This window comes from Oncorhynchus clarkii, chromosome 31 (assembly GCF_045791955.1).
Source record: "Oncorhynchus clarkii lewisi isolate Uvic-CL-2024 chromosome 31, UVic_Ocla_1.0, whole genome shotgun sequence".
Classification (NCBI taxonomy): Eukaryota; Metazoa; Chordata; class Actinopteri; order Salmoniformes; family Salmonidae; genus Oncorhynchus; species Oncorhynchus clarkii.
Window position 1 is genome coordinate 7,639,097 of NC_092177.1, and position 20,555 is coordinate 7,659,651.

General features: G+C 44.0%; 1 protein-coding gene across 3 annotated transcripts; it reads right to left on the reverse strand.

The window, feature by feature from the left end:
• Positions 1-5,805: 5,805 nt before the first annotated feature.
• LOC139390921 (E3 ubiquitin-protein ligase synoviolin-like) lies at positions 5,806-20,437 on the reverse strand. Of its 3 annotated transcripts, XM_071138315.1 has the most exons (17): positions 20,370-20,428; positions 20,176-20,249; positions 19,445-19,590; positions 19,251-19,343; positions 18,779-18,931; positions 18,560-18,608; positions 18,017-18,120; positions 17,715-17,841; positions 15,064-15,163; positions 14,810-14,875; positions 14,524-14,640; positions 13,551-13,711; positions 9,426-9,575; positions 9,034-9,171; positions 8,636-8,819; positions 8,408-8,520; positions 5,812-8,002 (listed from the first exon to the last, which is right to left on the reverse strand). In XM_071138315.1, the coding sequence occupies exons 3-17, from the start codon at positions 19,574-19,576 to the stop codon at positions 7,818-7,820; spliced, it is 1,872 nt and encodes a 623-aa protein (XP_070994416.1). In that variant the 5' UTR covers positions 19,577-19,590; positions 20,176-20,249; positions 20,370-20,428; the 3' UTR covers positions 5,812-7,817. The 3 variants fall into 3 exon arrangements, with proteins under 3 accessions (XP_070994414.1, XP_070994416.1, XP_070994417.1); XM_071138313.1 differs by lacking the exon at positions 20,176-20,249 and having other exon boundaries at positions 5,806-8,002; positions 20,370-20,437; XM_071138316.1 differs by lacking the exon at positions 20,370-20,428 and having other exon boundaries at positions 6,621-8,002; positions 20,176-20,328.
• Between the last annotated feature and the right edge of the window lie 118 nt (positions 20,438-20,555).

A 20,555-nucleotide genomic window follows, 5' to 3' on the forward strand; every position in this document is an offset into this window, starting at 1 on the left:
AGACAGTCAACACCTCATTCCAATAGACTGATGCTGTCTGTCTGTTGAAGTGCTCTCTCTCAGGTTGCTGACCACTCACAGCTGCAGACAGTCAACACCTCATTCCAATAGACTGATGCTGTCTGTCTGTTGAAGTGCTCTCTCTCAGGTTGCTGACCACTCACAGCTGCAGACAGTCAACACCTCATTCCAATAGACTGATGCTGTCTGTCTGTTGAAGTGCTCTCTCTCAGGTTGCTGACCACTCACAGCTGCAGACAGTCAACACCTCATTCCAATAGACTGATGCTGTCTGTCTGTTGAAGTGCTCTCTCTCAGGTTGCTGACCACTCACAGCTGCAGACAGTCAACACCTCATTCCAATAGACTGATGCATTTTTGCACAACAACAACAACAACAAAATGTTCAGAACGTCCTCACTGAATATAGTAACTAGGCAACGTTTAATCTGATCAACAGATGACTGACATCTGCAAAAGGGGGAGGGGTCTCTTGTTTTATTCCTTTGATTGGTCACAATGTGTTTTGTCAACTGACCGTTGTATTCATTAGCTTGATTGTGCTATTTCATGTCAACTCCTTGCCTAGTGGTTGACGTCATTTCCGGTCACGACTTGCAGACTTGTTTTTGAGTTGCTGTGCGTTTTGTTGCCAACCTGTTTTGCTACCTGACAAATTTACGGGTTTTACTTTTTAATTACCGTTTATATTTTTTCCTACTCAACTTTTTCACTCCGGACGCTTTATCTGGACACGGTTCGTCAGGACCTCCAACAGCCGAAGCTAAGTAGTAACATTAACATGATGCCTTCTAATTGCAGTCGCTGTACTCGCCTTACGGCGAGGATAGCTGTGCTACAAGCCCAGCTTCAGACGCAATCGCTAGGCAAGAGTAATTTTAGTGTAGGAAAGGATGAAACAGCGTCTGTGCCACCAGTAAGTACAGATAGTAGTATAAATCCCCTCGCACAGTCCCCGCAGCCGGACAACTTTCTCACGGTTTCTGGAAGGAAATGCTGTAGGAACGCTCAACCGGTGTCGCTCATTCAGCCGACAGAAACTTTCAACCGGTTTTCCCCATTAAGCAGCGGGTCGGAGTCAGAGGCCGAGTCTTCTCTGGTCTCTACTCCTCCCGTTACGGGGTCTGAGACGCCGAAGCTTCCCACCATTAGCTCTGACAAATTGAAAACTCTAGTCATTGGCGACTCCATTACCCGCAGTATTAGACTTAAAACGAATCATCCAGCGATCATACACTGTTTACCGGGGGGCAGGGCTACCGACGTTAAGGCTAATCTGAAGATGGTGCTGGCTAAAGCTAAAACTGGCGAGTGTAGAGAGTATAGAGATATTGTTATCCACGCTGGCACCAACGATGTTAGGATGAAACAGTCAGAGATCACCAAGCGCAACATAGCTTCTGCGTGTAAATCAGCTAGAAAGATGTGTCGGCATCGAGTAATTGTCTCTGGCCCCCTCCCAGTTAGGGGGAGTGATGAGCTCTACAGCAGAGTCTCACAACTCAATCGCTGGTTGAAAATTGTTTTCTGCCCCTCCCAAAAGATAGAATTTGTAGATAATTGGCCCTCTTTCTGGGACTCACCCACAAACAGGACCAAGCCTGACCTGCTGAGGAGTGACGGACTCCATCCTAGCTGGAGGGGTGCTCTCATTTTATCTACCAACATAGACAGGGCTCTAACTCCTCTATCTCCACAATGAAATAGGGTGCAGGCCAGGCAGCAGGCTGTTAGCCAGCCTGCCAGCATAGTGGAGTCTGCCACTAGCACAGTCAGTGTAGTCAGCTCAGCTATCACCATTGAGACCGTGTCTGTGCCTCGACCTAGATTGGGCAAAACTAAACATGGCGGTGTTCGCCTTAGCAATCTCACTAGGATAAAGACCACCTCCATTCCTGTCATTATTGAAAGAGATCATGATACCTCACATCTCAAAATAGGGCTACTTAATGTTAGATCCCTTACTTCAAAGGCAATTATAGTCAATTAACTAATCACTGATCATAATCTTGATGTGATTGGCCTGACTGAAACATGGCTTAAGCCTGATGAATTTACTGTGTTAAATGAGGCCTCACCTCCTGGCTACACTAGTGACCATATCCCCCGTGCATCCCGCAAAGGCGGAGGTGTTGCTAACATTTACGATAGCAAATTTCAATTTACAAAAAAAAAGACGTTTTCGTCTTTTGAGCTTCTAGTCATGAAATCTATGCAGCCTACTCAATCACTTTTTATAGCTACTGTTTACAGGCCTCCTGGGCCATATACAGCGTTCCTCACTGAGTTCCCTGAATTCCTATCGGACCTTGTAGTCATAGCGGATAATATTCTAATCTTTGGTGACTTTAATATTCACATGGAAAAGTCCACAGACCCACTCCAAAAGGCTTTCGGAGCCATCATCGACTCAGTGGGTTTTGTCCAACATGTCTCTGGACCCACTCACTGTCACAGTCATACGCTGGACCTAGTTTTGTCCCATGGAATAAATGTTGTGGATCTTAATGTTTTTCCTCATAATCCTGGACTATCGGACCACCATTTTATTACGTTTGCAATTGCAACAAATAATCTGCTCAGACCCCAACCAAGGATCATCAAAAGTCGTGCTATAAATTCACAGACAACACAAAGATTCCTTGATGTCCTTCCAGATTCCCTCTGTCTACCCAAGGACGCCAGAGGACAAAAATCAGTTAACCACCTAACTGAGGAACTCAACTTAACCTTGCGCAATACCCTAGATGCAGTTGCACCCCTAAAAACTAAAAACATTTCTCATAAGAAACTAGCTCCCTGGTACACAGAAAATACCCGAGCTCTGAAGCAAGCTTCCAGAAAATTGGAACGGAAATGGCGCCACACCAAACTGGAAGTCTTCCGACTAGCTTGGAAAGACAGTACCGTGCAGTACCGAAGAGCCCTTACTGCTGCTCGATCATCCTATTTTTCTAACTTAATTGAGGAAAATAAGAACAATCCGAAATTCCTTTTTGATACTGTCGCAAAGCTAACTAAAAAGCAGCATTCCCCAAGAGAGGATGACTTTCACTTTAGCAGTGATACATTCATGAACTTCTTTGAGGAAAAGATTATGATTATTAGAAAGCAAATTACGGACTCCTCCTTAAATCTGCGTATTCCTTCAAAGCTCAGTTGTCCTGAGTCTGCACAACTCTGCCAGGACCTAGGATCAAGAGAGACGCTCAAGTGTTTTAGTACTATATCTCTTGACACAATGATGAAAATAATCATGGCCTCTAAACCTTCAAGCTGCATACTGGACCCTATTCCAACTAAACTACTGAAAGAGCTGCTTCCTGTGCTTGGCCCTCCTATGTTGAACATAATAAATGGCTCTCTATCCACCGGATGTGTACCAAACTCACTAAAAGTGGCAGTAATAAAGCCTCTCTTGAAAAAGCCAAACCTTGACCCAGAAAATATAAAAACTATCGGCCTATATCGAATCTTCCATTCCTCTCAAAAATTTTAGAAAAGGCTGTTGCGCAACAACTCACTGCCTTCCTGAAGACAATGTATACGAAATGCTTCAGTCTGGTTTTAGACCCCATCATAGCACTGAGACGGCACTTGTGAAGGTGGTAAATGACATTTTAATGGCATCGGACCGATGCTCTGCATCTGTCCTCGTGCTCCTAGACCTTAGTGCTGCTTTTGATACCATCGATCACCACATTCTTTTGGAGAGATTGGAAACCCAAATTGGTCTACACGGACAAGTTCTGGCCTGGTTTAGATCTTATCTGTCGGAAAGATATCAGTTTGTCTCTGTGAATGGTTTGTCCTCTGACAAATCAACTGTAAATTTCGGTGTTCCTCAAGGTTCCGCTTTAGGACCACTATTGTTTTCACTATATATTTTACCTCTTGGGGATGTTATTCGAAAACATAATGTTAACTTTCACTGCTATGCGGATGACACACAGCTGTACATTTCAATTAAACATGGTGAAGCCCCAAAATTGCCCTTGCTAGAAGAATGTGTTTCAGACATAAGGAAGTGGATGGCTGCAAACTTTCTACTTTTAAACTCGGACAAAACGGAGATGCTTGTTCTAGGTCCCAAGAAACAAAGAGATCTTCTGTTGAATCTGACAATTAATCTTAATGGTTGTACAGTCGTCTCAAATAAAACTGTGAAGGACCTCGGCGTTACTCTGGACCCTGATCTCTCTTTTGAAGAACATATCAAGACCATTTCAAGGACGGCTTTTTTTCCATCTACGTAACATTGCAAAAATCAGAAACTTTCTGTCCAAAAATGATGCAGAAAAATTAATCCATGCTTTTGTCACTTCCAGGTTAGACTACTGCAATGCTCTACTTTCCGGCTACCCGGATAAAGCACTAAATAAACTTCAGTTAGTGCTAAATACGGCTGCTAGAATCCTGACTAGAACCAACAAATTTGATCATATTACTCCAGTGCTAGCCTCTCTACACTGGCTTCCTGTCAAAGCAAGGGCTGATTTCAAGGTTTTACTGCTAACCTACAAAGCATTACATGAGCTTGCTCCTACCTATCTCTCTGATTTGGTCCTGCCGTACATACCTACACGTACGCTACGGTCACAAGACGCAGGCCTCCTAATTGTCCCTAGAATTTTTAAGCAAACAGCTGGAGGCAGGGCTTTCTCCTATAGAGCTCCATTTTTATGGAACGGTCTGCCTACCCATGTCAGAGACGCAAACTCGGTCTCAACCTTCAAGTCTCTACTGAAGACTCATCTCTTCAGTGGGTCATATGATTGAGTGTAGTCTGGCCCAGGAGTGGGAGGGTGAACGGAAAGGCTCTGGAGCAACGAACCGCCCTTGCTGTCTCTGCCTGGCCGGTTCCCCTCTTTCCACTGGGATTCTCTGCCTCTAACCCTATTACAGGGGCTGAGTCACTGGCTTTACTGGGGCTCTCTCATGCCGTCCCTGGAGGGGGTGCGTCACCTGAGTGGGTTGAGTCACTGTCTGAGTTGGCGCCCCCCCCTCCCCCTTGGGTTGTGCCGTGGCGGAGGTCTTTGTGGGCTATACTCAGCCTTGTCTCAGGATGGTAAGTTGGTGGTTGAAGATATCCCTCTAGTGGTGTGGGGGCTGTATCCTTCCTGTTTGGCCCTGTCCGGGGGTGTCCTTGGAGTGGGCCACAGTGACTCCTGACCCCTCCTGTCTCAGCCTCCAGTATTTATGCTGCAGTAGTTTGTGTCGGGGGGCTAGGGTCAGTTTGTTATATCTGGAGTACTTCTCCTGTCCTATTCGGTGTCCTGTGTGAATCTAAGTGTGCGTTCTCTAATTCTCTCCTTCTCTCTTTCTCTCTCTCGGAGGACCTGAGCCCTAGGACCATGCCCCAGGACTACCTGACATGACTCCTTGCTGTCCCCAGTCCACCTGGCTGTGCTGCTGCTCCAGTTTCAACTGTTCTGCCTTATTATTATTCGACCATGCTGGTCATTTATGAACATTTGAACATCTTGACCATGTTCTGTTATAATCTCCACCCGGCACAGCCAGAAGAGGACTGGCCACCCCACATAGCCTGGTTTCTTCCTAGGTTTTGGCCTTTTCTAGGGAGTTTTTCCTAGCCACCGTGCTTCTACACCTGCATTGCTTGCTGTTTGGGGTTTTAGGCTGGGTTTCTGTACAGCACTTTGAGATATCAGCTGATGTACGAAGGGCTATATAAATAAATTTGATTTGAACTCTTTGTCACGTCAAATGTTTGGCTTGACAATGAGCAACAGTGTTGGCAAGAGGACAAACACTGACACTCAGGCTATATTCATTCCACTATGGAAAGTTTATTTTAAACTTTTCTGACGGGACCAAAAGTTTTTTTAGTTTTTTTACAGGTATTGTTTCCTACTTGCCGGCAAGCTAAAAGTAACGTCGGTGTGACCACTTCCAGAAGTAATGGAGACAACAGTAGATTCGTTTGTCATTTTCTGTGATTGTACATTGAAGTTATCTGATTTTAAATAAGTTATCACCTGTTGTTTTAGCATTTATGGAACAAATACCTTGTCATTCTCACCGGAATCCATTTTATACTGGAATTTTCTAGGGGCTTTATAGCTTAAACGGAATATACTGAGATCGGTGTTGTTAATCTTATAATTACAATGAACACATCGAATGTGAATGAAAATACTGAAGTGGGCCATTTCTTCTAGGTTGGTGCGCCTTTCCCCAGTTTAGGGCTGGATTCAATCCATAATTATTATTTTTTTTAAATCGCTGAAGATCCGCGTTAAAATGAAAGTAATTTCCGTTTGAGCCGAGATACGCAGCATCTACGGTGAAAGCAGTCTCTGCGACTGCGGGAACATTGCCTTTTGTCAAATCGCGCTACAAAGCGGATCGACAGTGCTACGTATTGACTGAATAGAGCCCCTACACTACCACTATAGTAAGTGTGAAAACATTAAAGGGAAACACAGATGCGATAGGTTTTCCCACCAGCGGAGTACAGTTCGTATTGGTCTGTCTTTCCTGGACAGCCGAGATGAATATTCCTGATAGTGAACCCATCCACGTAGTACATACCAACAAAGACATGCATGCTGAGCTCTGATAACAGCAACGTTACATTTCAATGGTTTATTCTGCAGTATGTACAGGTCATCCATAGTAAAACTATTTTTTACAGTATGTACAGGTTAAATCAACCCAATTTCTTATTAAGTTATAATGCTCACGCCTGCAGCAAAATCTTGATATCCCAAAGAAAGTATTAAATCGTCCATCACTCGGGACGCTATGGCTACAACCAATTCCCTAGGTAGTGCACTACTTGGACCAGACACCTATGCACTACATAGGGAATAGGGTACCATTACAGACAAAGCCAGATTGAAATTTAACATTGCTTCCTTTAAGTCAATGGGTCAGACCTCCCTGTAACACGGTCTGACAAGCTGGACAATAAGGAGGATAAATTTTATAGTCACGGGGGAAAGCAGAAGAAAAAGTAATCTTTCACAGTTGGAAGGACAAGTACCAGTGACCTGAGATTTAGAAACACTGTTCACTTTGTTGTCACTGAACAAGAACTCAGGACAGGTGTGTATATGAAAAAGTCCAGTCTCAGGATAGGTGTGTCTTTGAAGAAGTCTGGTCTCAGGCCAGGTGTGTATTTGAAGAAGTCTGGTCTCAGGCCAGGTGTGTATTTGAAGAAGTCTAGTCTCAGGCCAGGTGTGTATTTGAAGAAGTCTGGTCTCAGGCCAGGTGTGTATTTGAAGAAGTCTGGTCTCAGGCCAGGTGTGTCTTTGAAGAAGTCTAGTCTCAGGCCAGGTGTGTATTTGAAGAAGTCTGGTCTCAGGCCAGGTGTATATTTGAAGAAGTCTGGTCTCAGGCCAGGTGTGTCTTTGAAGAAGTCTAGTCTCAGGCCAGGTGTGTATTTGAAGAAGTCTGGTCTCAGGCCAGGTGTATATTTGAAGAAGTCTGGTCTCAGGCCAGGTGTGTCTTTGAAGAAGTCCGGTCTGTGTGTTGAATATGACTCCTCAGTATTGGGTAAACGGGAGGGGGGGGGACAAAACCTGCATATGGATCATAAGATGTCAGGCAGTATTTTCTTATCTTACTTTAATGTGTTCCAACAACAACAAAAAGGTTGTGGAACAACAAGTTGGTCCTTCCTCCTCTCTCTTGGCTGTCTGAGTTTAAACAACACAAAACACAGAGTCAGGAGGAGAAAGGAGAGAAATAAAATACAGCTATAATTATTAATTGGTCATCAAATGTATTGATTGATAAGTCAGTTCCCAGAATGCACCAGTTGGCATGTTTTAGTGATCAGGAGGAGGGGGTGTGGTCTCGAGTTTGCGGAGACGACGGCGCCTCAGCTCTGAAGGGTTGGGCTCTCCGTCTTCCCCGACTTCCTCTCCATCCCCCTGGTCTTCACTGTCGCTCAACGTGGTAGAGTCTGGCTGGGAGAAACCTGTGGCACCATTCACAGCTTCAGGTTCAGCGGCTGGAGAGAAGAGACATAGGAGTGAAACTAAAGTGAGAAAATGTGTCTACAGTGTAAAAAAAAATACAAAAAATGGCGCTTTAAAATCCCACTAACGGCTAGTCCGGATTCCTAACTGAACAATTCTGTTTCACAATATCTGTCAGTCAATGGGAAGACTTACCTGACAGTCGTTCTCCTGGGTTTCTGCACTAGTGGAGACTTAGTGCCTTCGGAAAGTATTCAGACCCCTTGACATTTTCCATATTTTTTTTTATAAATTAGCAACATCTTCTAAAAACCTGTTTTCGCTTGTCATTATGGTGTATTGTGTGTAGAAAAACGTTTTTTTTTTTCTTTCATCCATTTTAGAATAAGGCTGTAACTTAACAAAATGTGTGGGGGGGAATCAAGAATGCACTGCACCTGTACTGCTCTGAGAGTTGTTCTCCTGGTTCTCCTGGGTTTCTGCACTAGTGGAGGGAGGAGATGATCCGCTGGCCTCTCCAGCCGCGCTGCTGGTTTCTGACTGAGGAGGACTGAGGAGCAAAGGAGTAGCATGATAATCATATGCCAAACAATAAGGTAAATGTTGACCCACTACAGAAAGATGTGGTTTTTCCCCATATAAAAATTTAAACGAGGCATCATTACATGAGTGTGGCGACGGTAGTGAGGTATTGGTCGATGTTGAGCATGGCAGCGTCCAGTAGAGTGTGGATGTTGTGGAGACACTGCAGTCTGGCCTCCAGGCCTCTACGGCCCTCCTGCTCCAGCTCCCTCAGCTCAGCCTCTGACATGGTGGACAGGGCCGGGGGAGGAGGGGGCATGGATGACACTGGAACAGAGCACACAGCATGACAAGGTTATTCAAGATGCCAGCCTTACAGATTTGTGAACAGCCCTCCCCCGGCAACAGCCCTCCCACCGGCAACAGTCCTCCCCCCGGCAACTTGGTAAATAAGAATGTTGAAAATGGTGGCCAATCTACAGTATATCATGATGGAGGCTTCATTTATAAGTGAAGGAGTAAGAATGACTCTAGCTCTTACCAAACGGTGGAGGTGGTGGTGGCATAGTCAGCCACGGAGCTGAGGGGAATGGTGGGGGTGGGAAGGAGTGGAAGGGGAACCCAGGCATAGGGCCTCCTGGAGCAGGAGCAGCACCGACTGTACTGGCCCCAGTGGTGCCTGATTCACACAAAGAGAAATTATGACTTCAATGTTCACAGAATGTTAGGATGGACACTTTAGGGCTGGTCTCCCAGACCCAGAGGAAGTCTAGTCCTGGACCAAAAAAGCATGCTCAATTGAGAATCTCTATTGAACGTGCCATTTTGTCATCTAGGTCCAGGAAACTACTTCTTCAATTGGTTAATAGCTAGCTATTATAATAGAATGTCAAAATGCCAGTCCAAGTACCAGAGAGGAGAAACGACACTCACCAGCTCCCTGAGTCTGAGCTGCCTCTGTGGCCCCTGGGGTCTCTGTGGCCCCTGGGGCGCCAGCAGCACCAGCAGGGGGGGCCGCTCCAGGGAAGGGCCCCCAGAAAGGAAACAGCCCTGGGGGGAAGTGGGGCATCATTCCAGGGCCAACTAGAGGAGACAAGAGGGAGACGCATGTCAGTCAGCTGCTTGCTTGGGAGTCAACCCAGTTTATATCTAGTAACTTAATGAAACTATTACTAGATTCCTATCAGATACACAGTAACTTAATGAAACCATTACTAGGTTCCTATCAGATACACAGTAACTTCCTGAAACCATTACTAGGTTAGTATCAGATACACAGTAACTTCCTGAAACCATTACTAGGTTAGTATCAGATACACAGTAACTTCCTGAAACCATTACTAGGTTAGTATCAGATACACAGTAACTTCCTGAAACCATTACTAGGTTAGTATCAGATACACAGTAACTTCCTGAAACCATTACTAGGTTAGTATCAGATACACAGTAACTTCCTGAAACCATTACTAGGTTAGTATCAGATACACTACATGGCCAAAAGTATGTGAATGTCCCTTCAAATTTGTGGATTTGGCTATATCAGCCTCACCTGTTACTGACAGGTGTATAAAGTCGGGCATACAGCCATGCAATCTCCATAGACAAATATTGGAAGTAAACTGGCCTTACTGGAGAGCTCAGCGACTTTCAACGTGGCACCGTCATCTTTCCAACAAGTCAGTTTGTCAAATTTCTGCCCTGCTAGAGCTGCCCAGGTCAACTGTAAGTGCTGTTATTGTGAAGTGGAAACGTCTAGGAGCAACAACGGCTCAGCTGCAAAGTGGTAGGCTACACAAGCTCACAGAACGGGACCGCAGAGTGCTTAAACACATAAAAATGGTCTGTTCTCGGTTGCAACTCTCCCTACAGAGATCCAAACTGTCTCTGGAAGCAACGTCAGCACAAGAACTGCTTCTCGGGAGCTTCATGAAATGGGTTTCCATGGCCGAGCAGTTGCACACAAGCCTAAGATCACCATGCTCAATGCCAAGCGTTGGCTGGAATGGTGTAAAGTTCGCCGCCATTGGACTCTGGAGCAGTAGAAACGTGTTCTCTGGAGTGATGAATCATGCTTCACCATCTGGCAGTCCGACGGACGCATCTGGGTTTGGCAGATGCCAGGAGAACACTACCTGCCCCAATACATAGTGCCAACTGTAATGTTTGGTGGAGGCGGCATAATGGTCTGAGGCTGTTTTTTAATGGTTCGGGCTTTGCCCCTAAGTTCCAGTGAATGGAAATATTAACGCTACAGCATACAATGACATTCTAGACGTTTCTGTGCTTACAACTGTGGCAACAGGCCCTTTCCTGTTTCAGCATGACAATGCCCCTGTGAACAAAGAAGCGAGGTCCATACAGAATTTTTGTCGAGATTGGGGTGGAAGAACTTGACTGGCCTGCACAGAGCCCTGACCTCAACCTCATCTAAAACCTTTGGGATGAATTGGAAAGCTGACTGCGAGCCAGAGGCCTAATCGCCCAACATCAGTGCCCGACCTCACTAATGCTCTTGTGGCTGAATGGAAGCAAGTCCCCACAGCAATGTTCCAACATCTAGTGGAAAGCCTTCCCAGAAGAGTGGAGGCTGTTTATAGCAGCAAAAGGGGGACCAACACCATATTAATGCCCATGATTTTGGAATGAGAGGTTCGACAAGCTGGTGTCCACATACTTTTGTATGTGGTGTATCTAGTAATATCATCAAACCATTACTAGGTTAATATCTAGTAATATCATCAAACCATTACTAGGTTCATATCACATCTAGTAACCACCTGAAACGAGGGACCTTGTTTGCCATATATTAAATGATACTAATTGGCTAAAATGAAAATATACCGGTTTCATTTGAGGACAAAAATGTTGACAGCTGTGTCATACAGGTTGCAAAATAAATGGGAAGAGATTTGCGATGTACTGATTCCATGGCACATGAACTGATATACAAAAAAACCTACTCTTGATTCAACACTGAGTTTTTCCCAGTTAAACTATTATATAAAAATGACAGCATGCACTTCAAGTTAATCTTACAACTAGCAGGGTCGGGCGATCTGGAAAGCCAGTCAATAAATAACATAATAATACTCGTAGGAAAGGTTTTCATCTTTAGCTCACAGTCTGTGGATACTATAAGATTAGAATGGTATATTTTGATGTACATTTTATGTAAATTATGTAAAACATCACAGCACAATTCAAAGATAAATGGCCCATTGAAACCAAACGAGGTGGTCTATTGGTGATAGGTGGGATGGGCTGAGAGGTGGGATTAAAGAGCTTAGGTCTATTGGTGATAGGTGGGATGGGCTGAGAGGTGGGATTAAAGAGTTTAGGTCTATTGGTGATAGGTGGGATGGGCTGAGAGAGGCTGAGGGGTGGGATTAAAGAGCTGAGGTCTATTGGTGATAGGTGGGATGGGCTGAGAGGTGGGATTAAAGAGCTTAGGTCTATTGGTGATAGGTGGGATGGGCTGAGAGAGGCTGAGGGGTGGGATTAAAGAGCTGAGGTCTATTGGTGAGAGGTGGGATTAAAGAGCCGAGGTCTATTGGTGATAGGTGGGATGGGCTGAGAGGTGGGATTAAAGAGCCGAGGTCTATTGGTGATAGGTGGGATGGGCTGAGAGGTGGGATTAAAGAGCCAAGGTCTATTGGTGATAGGTGGGATGGGCTGAGAGGTGGGATTAAAGAACCGAGGTCTATTGGTGATAGGTGGGATGGGCTGAGAGGTGGGATTAAAGAGCCGAGGTCTATTGGTGATAGGTGGGATGGGCTGAGAGGTGGGATTAAAGAGCCGAGGTCTATTGGTGATAGGTGGGATGGGCTGAGAGGTGGGATTAAAGAGCCAAGGTCTATTGGTGATAGGTGGGATGGGCTGAGAGGTGGGATTAAAGAGCCGAGGTCTATTGGTGATAGGTGGGATGGGCTGAGAGGTGGGATTAAAGAGCCGAGGTCTATTGGTGATAGGTGGGATGGGCTGAGAGGTGGGATTAAAGAGCCGAGGTCTATTGGTGATAGGTGGGATGGGCTGAGAGGTGGGATTAAAGAGCCGAGGTCTATTGGTGATAGGTGGGATGGGCTGAGAGGTGGGATTAAAGAGCTGAGGTCTATTGGTGATAGGTGGGATGGGCTGAGAGGTGGGATTAAAGAGCCGAGGTCTATTGGTGATAGGTGGGATGGGCTGAGAGGTGGGACTAAAGAGCTGAGGTCTATTGGTGATAGGTGGGATGGGCTGAGAGAGGTGGGATTAAAGAGCTGAGGTCTATTGGTGATAGGTGGGATGGGCTGAGAGGTGGGATTAAAGAGCTGAGGTGTATTGGTGATAGGTGGGATGGGCTGAGAGGTGGGATTAAAGAGCTGAGGTCTATTGGTGATAGGTGGGATGGGCTGAGAGGTGGGATTAAAGAGCCGAGGTCTATTGGTGATAGGTGGGATGGGCTGAGAGGTGGGATTAAAGAGCTGAGGTCTATTGGTGATAGGTGGGATGGGCTGAGAGAAACGGAGAGGCGGGATTAAAGAGCTGAGGTCTATTGGTGATAGGTGGGCTGGGCTGAGGGGTGGGATTAAAGAGCTGACGTCTATGGTGATAGGTGGGATGGGCTGAGGGGTGGGACTAAAGAGCTGAGGTCTATTGGTGATAGGTGGGATGGGCTGAGAGAGGCTGAGAGGTGGGATTAAAGAGCTGAGGTCTATTGGTGATAGGTGGGATGGGCTGAGGGGTGGGATTAAAGAGCTGAGGTCTATGGTGATAGGTGGGATGGGCTGAGAGAGGCTGAGAGGTGGGATTAAAGAGCTGAGGTCTATTGGTGAAAGGTGGGATGGGCTGAGAGGTGGGATTAAAGAGCTGATGTTTGGTAATGTATTATTATGTGACTGCTTTATATGAAAGTATCATAGCAAAAAAGCTGTCAAAAAAAAAGTGAATAGATTTGTCCTCCAAAGACAGGTTAATAAATTAAACTAAAATAAAAAATACATACATATTTTTTTAAATCAATGAATGAAACTACATTTGACGTTAGACAATGGGCGTGTTGTTCTGTGTGGTGCCACCCACCGTTCCCAGGTGGACCAGGGACAGGGGCGTTGACAGGTGCTGCCGGGGCAGGAGGCTGGGCAGGCGCTGGGGCGGGAGGCTGGTTGGGGTTAGAGGCCCGGAGGACATCCATACGACATGTAGGACACGTCTGCTGTCTCTGGAACCAGGAACGAAGGCAACTGGGACACAAAATGAAGGAAAAGGTTAGTTAGCTACACAGTCTCTGGAACGAAGGCAACTGGGACACAAAATGAAGGAAAAGGTTAGTTAGCTACACAGAGTCTCTGGAACCAGGAACGAAGGCAACTGGGACACAAAATGAAGGAAAAGGTTAGTTAGCTACACAGAGTCTCTGGAACGAAGGCAACTGGGACACAAAATTAAGGAAAAAGGTTAGTTAGCTACACAGAGTCTCTGGAACCAGGAACGAAGGCAACTGGGACACAAAATGAAGGAAAAGGTTAGTTAGCTACACAGAGTCTCTGGAACGAAGGCAACTGGGACACACAATGAAGGAAAAGGTTAGTTAGCTACACAGAGTCTCTGGAACGAAGGCAACTGGGACACAAAATGAAGGAAATGGTTAGTTAGTGACATAAAAAGCAGAAAACCAACAGGACCAGCAAAAACACTAATGGGACAGAAATGGTGATGAAATGTATTCATATTTTTAATTTGACCTTTATTTAACTAGGCAAGTCAGTTAAGAACAAATTCTTATTTTCAATGACGGCCTAGGAACAGTGGGTTAACTGCCTGTTCAGGGGCAGAACCACATATTTGTACCTTGTCAGCTCGGGGGTTTGAACTTACAACCTTCCGGTTACTAGTCCAACGCTCTAACCACTAGGCTACCCTGCCGCCCCATATGACTAGACAAATGTAAAAAATATATAAAAAATATATATATAAAAAAAAAAACATGTATTTTCTAATTTCTGATACCGTTCTGTCTAAAACAGGAATAGTATAGTAAGTATCCATAAAATACCTTGCGTGGAAGATATGGTTGCAAGGAAGTTTCTTGGCTCCAGTCACCATCTCTTCACGACAGATGATACACACGTTGTCTGAAGCCAGCAGATCTTCAGGAGTGGCATCTGGGTAACTGCAGAGATACACAGAGTTAATAGACCATGGACTAGTCCATCAATGTTTATTAAAAAAAAATTAAAATATTAATCATAATAAAATGATGAATATGGTAAGAGGAATTATTTTTTCCCCATTGTGGAGACACAAAATAACAAATAAAAACAGATGCATAGCACACTCACAGTGTATTCATGTTGCGGATAGCTCGCCGAGACATTATTGCATCCGTAACAGCTTTCTTGAACTGCCTAAAGAATAGAATCCAGAAATTCAAGTGTTCTAATGGTTACACCTGCCTCTAATGACAACAAACCGATAAGAGAAGACAATCTGTTGGCCAGGTAACATATTGAGTCTTCAGAGAGCCCTGGCTTCCAGGTCTAATCATTTAGAATGGTATCTTTATTTTAAGGTTTAGAGCAGCTGTGTTGCTCACCTCATAGCCAGGTACATGGGCCGGATGGCGAATAGGGGGAAGGTGTGCACCTTTATCATGATGGTCATGAACGCCATGTACAGGAGGACCTTGATGAAACCTGGGGGGGGGATTTTAATGTCTTAAGCATCCCACTTCAGTGTGTGTGTGAGATATATATACACACACACACACACACACACACAAAAGTTTGGGGTCACTTGGCAAAAACATTTCTCAGGCTATTCCATGCAAGAAATTGCAAAGAAACTGGAGCTCTCGTACAACGCTGTGTACTACTCCCTTCACAGAACAGAGCAAACTGGCTCTGACCAGAATAGAAAGAGGAGTGGGAGGCCCCGGTGCACAACTGAGCAAGAGGACAAGTACATTAGTGTCTAGTTTGAGAAACAGATGCCTCACAAGTCCTCAACTGGGATCTTCAGTTTCTTGGCAATTTCTCACATGGAATAGCCTTCATTTCTCAGAACAAGAATAGAGTTACAGAAGAAAGTTATTTGTTTCTTGGCCACTTTGAGCCTGTAATCGAACCCAAAAATGCTGATGCTTCAGATACTCAACTAGTCTAAAGAAGGCCAGTTTTAATGCTTCTTTAAGCAGCACAACAGTTTTCAGCTGTGCGAACATAGTTGCAAAATAATTTTCTAATGATCAATTAGCCTTTTAAAATTATAAACCTGGAGTGGTTCTCTAATTCTCTCCTTCTCTCTTTCTTTCTCTCTCTCGGAGGACCTGAGCCCTAGGACCATGCCCCAGGACTACCTGACATGATGACTCCTTGCTGTCCCCAGTCCACCTAGCCGTGCTGCTGCTCCAGTTTCAACTGACCTGAGCCCTAGGACCATGCCCCAGGAATACCTGACATGATGACTCCTTGCTGTCCCCAGTCCACCTGATCGTGCTGCTGCTCCAGTTTCAACTGACCTGAGCCCTAGGACCATGCCCCAGGACTACCTGACATGATGACTCCTTGCTGTCCCCAGTCCACCTGACTGTGCTGCTGCTCCAGTTTCAACTGTTCTGCCTTATTATTATTATTCGACCATGCTGGTCATTTATGAACATTTGAACATCTTGGCCATGTTCTGTTATAATCTCCACCCGGCACAGCCAGAAGAGGACTGGCCAACCCACATAGCCTGGTTCCTCTCTAGGTTTCTTCCTAGGTTTTGGCCTTTCTAGGGAGTTTTTCCTAGCCACCGTGCTTCTACACCTGCATTGCTTGGTGTTTGGGGTTTTAGGCTGGGTTTCTGTACAGCACTTTGAGATATCAACTGATGTACGAAGGGCTATATAAATAAATTTGATTTGATTTGAGTAGTTATCACAACGTGCCATTGTAACACAGGAGTGATGGTTGTTGATAATGGGCCTCTGTACGCCTATTTAGATATTCCATAAACCAGCCTTTTCCAGCTACAATAGTAATTTACAACATTAACAATGTCTATGCTGTATTTATGATCAATTTAATGTTATTTTAAATGGACAAAAAATTATAACAGGTATCATACCAGTGTAGAGTATATTTAGTGATAACCGGTATCATACCAGTGTAGAGTATATTTAGTAATAATGGTATCATACCAGTGAAGAGTATATTTAGTGATAACCGGTATCATACCAGTGTAGAGTATATTTAGAGATAACAGGTATCATACCAGTGAAGAGTATATTTAGTGATAACCGGTATCATACCAGTGTAGAGTATATTTAGTGATAACAGGTATCATACCAGTGTAGAGTATATTTAGTGATAACCGGTATCATACCAGTGTAGAGTATATTTAGTGATACCGGTATCATACCAGTGTAGAGTATATTTAGTAATAATGGTATCATACCAGTGAAGAGTATATTTAGTGATAACAGGTATCATACCAGTGTAGAGTATATTTAGTGATAACAGGTATCATACCAGTGTAGAGTATATTTAGTGATACCGGTATCATACCAGTGTAGAGTATATTTAGTAATAATGGTATCATACCAGTGTAGAGTATATTTAGTGATAACAGGTATCATACCAGTGTAGAGTATATTTAGTGATAACAGGTATCATACCAGTGTAGAGTATATTTAGTGATAACCGGTATCATACCAGTGTAGAGTATATTTAGTGATAACCGGTATCATACCAGTGTAGAGTATATTTAGTGATAACAGGTATCATACCAGTGTAGAGTATATTTAGTGATAACAGGTATCATACCAGTGTAGAGTATATTTAGTGATAACCGGTATCATACCAGTGTAGAGTATATTTAGTGATACCGGTATCATACCAGTGTAGAGTATATTTAGTAATAATGGTATCATACCAGTGAAGAGTATATTTAGTGATAACAGGTATCATACCAGTGTAGAGTATATTTAGTGATAACAGGTATCATACCAGTGTAGAGTATATTTAGTGATAACAGGTATCATACCAGTGTAGAGTATATTTAGTGATACCGGTATCATACCAGTGTAGAGTATATTTAGTAATAATGGTATCATACCAGTGTAGAGTATATTTAGTGATAACAGGTATCATACCAGTGTAGAGTATATTTAGTGATAACCGGTATCATACCAGTGTAGAGTATATTTAGTGATAACAGGTATCATACCAGTGTAGAGTATATTTAGTGATACCGGTATCATACCAGTGAAGAGCTCGGTGTAGAGCATGTAGACTGCTTTGTTGTCCCAGGGGTTGTCACTCTGGAGGTCGACAGTGTGGAGGGTGTACTTGATGAAGGTGGTGAACACCATTGTCATCAGGATGGCATACTAAACAACAACAGTTATTATTTTGGTAAGAAGAGAAGTGCGCTGAATTATTACCAACTGCTTAGATTCATCAAGTCAACAAATATTACTTCAAAAACAAAATGTGGCATGCATGTACCAATAAAGCATCACATATGACTGAAATTCAAAAATGGCAACGTATAGTTTTACAAACCTCAAACCCAAAGACCAGCTGGACAGAGGCCCCTCGTGTGATGATACTGTGACAGGCATGGTTGACAAACAGGAAGTCCAGGACTCCCAGCAACAACATCAGAGCTAGGTGAGAGATGCAATGATTTTGATAAAATGACAAGTCAGTGGGTTTCTGTCCATGCCTACCAGTCATTTTGACTAAACACACTAGTATTGGCCTTGAGGTTCTTGCCAAGATATGCCAGTTGTGTTATCAAGCTTCAAGGTCCATGTTTCAGTTTAAATGATGTGCATCCAGGACCAGGTGCAGCAGTCTAATATATTTGCATATTAATTTAAGAAACACACTTGGTCCTAAAAACACCAGTTTCACATATCTGTGAATAAATCAGTCACACTCCAATAAGTAGTAACAATTACAGTACTGATATACACACTGTAGAGTCAATTAAAAGATAGCATAACACATACTGTACTGTAAACCACTGAAGGGCACATTACAAGGTATTGTAAATCACTGAGTGGGCCTTTAACACCTTGAAGAGATATAACCCATACTCACAGAACACCCTGAAGTGGAAGACCCAGGATATATTAGGACTTCTCTCCATCTGAGTGAGAAGGTGGGAAAATACCATCAGAACAGACAGACACACGTGCTTTCCTTTCACATTCATTGCCACTTTATGGATGGTAAACATGTTTAAGGGTAGGGTAAACTCAATGTCTTAACCATGTGAAATATCTATACAAATGTGTTTAACATGTAACAGCCTCTCACAAAGTCCACCCTGTCCTCAGCCAGCCAGTGGAAGCACTTGATGAAGAGCAGCAGGGTGAAGAGGGCTACGAAGCGGGGAGAGAAGTCATCTCTAAACACGGTAAAGGCCAGACACGTCTCTGTGACAGCATACCAGGATCGCTCTATCAGATGCTGAATGGAGAGGAAGGTGAATTTTAGTGATAACCTTTTAAAACACTATCATACTGACCCAAACGTGTACTGGCTTTGACATTTTATTTTCAGATTTTCCTTTCTGGCACGAGTCTAGTAAATATGGTGAATGCATAACCAAGACAACACAGCTTGGCTCAGCTGTGTGTAGAGGGTATAATGGTTGCAACACAGGCGTAAGCACTAGCAGAATTACATAGAAGTCCAGTGGTAGTTCATTGAACAACACAGCTCTAGAGCCCTAGCAAACCAAACAGGAGGTAAACAAATACTGAAATAACATATCATTGGTCCATACCTCCATCTCTGCAGCTCTCAGCTGCCCGAAGAAGACTTTACGCATGAACTTTCCCAACAGGAACACCAACACAAACGCCTGGATGTACAACACCTGACACGAAGAGGAGAGGGAGGGAAAGCCACGTTACAGGCCATACATCTGATAAACATGTCAATCAAACAGGGGAATGTAGAGAACTAGTGTGTACTCACTGCCATACTGGGGCTACTCTTGGTGAGGTAGACCACAGTGGGGTAGAACTGGTGTTTGAGCAAGTAGGCATGGGCAATCACAGCGCCAGTCAGAGCCAGACTGGTGGCAGTCACCAGCGCTGCACGCACCATTGTGCAGGCAATATCTACAGCGATGTGGTAGGATGACAGGGCAACACAGTCAGGCAATCAGAACATAGAGCAGGCGAGGACCTTGACATTTCATAATCCTGGTCGTTGGGCAATACAATGTGGAAATTGTCCAATTGTTTCCTTACAACTCGCTAGCTAACTAACAGCCAGTGAATATATACATGCATGTTGACAGCTGCCTAGGGGGCAAGTGTAAACAGAGAGCAATGATTGAACTAGATTGACACTTGACATCAACAAAATTACATATTCACTCAATTTGATTTAGCTTTAATTTCGCTTAAACTAAATCCTGCATTGTTGAAATGCCAAGTTGTATCTATCAAGCTGGGTAGACGTATCGGTTGGCAAGTAAATAAAACAGGCTAGTTTAACATACTAGTACCCTATTCAACTCAGCCACAAAGCTAATACTTAGCTAGTTAAGAGTGTAGTTGAAGGGTTGTGTAAACTAATCTGGCCTGGAAGGGACTGTTCTCTCTGCATACCCAGCTAGTTTAGCTAACGTACTACTGTCACTGAAGTACGAAACTAATTTGGACAACTAGCTAGCTACCTTGCTGACGTTAGCTACTCACGGTTTCCGATGGCGTTTTCGCCACGAAATGAACTTGCTGAGTTTTGATCCAAACGCCTTGATTGAGGGCGTTCACTAGGATTACAAATATATATATATCTCGACTTCAACTATATCACGACCAATTAAGTTCCCATTCTTCAGAACATTTCTGCTGTCTAGTTCACTAACATATATATATATATATATACACACCCCAGGTGCCAAAGACGCCTGAGTCTCTCGGATACGTGTTTCTTCGGCTTGCTCTTCCGAGTTGCCACGTCACTTCCGGGGAAATCCAAACTAGGTAAACCCAGCCATTCAAGGGGATGATTAAACGGAGAAAAACAAAAATCTGTTGGAATAGCAAGTTAACTGGCGTAATATTACAATATAAAT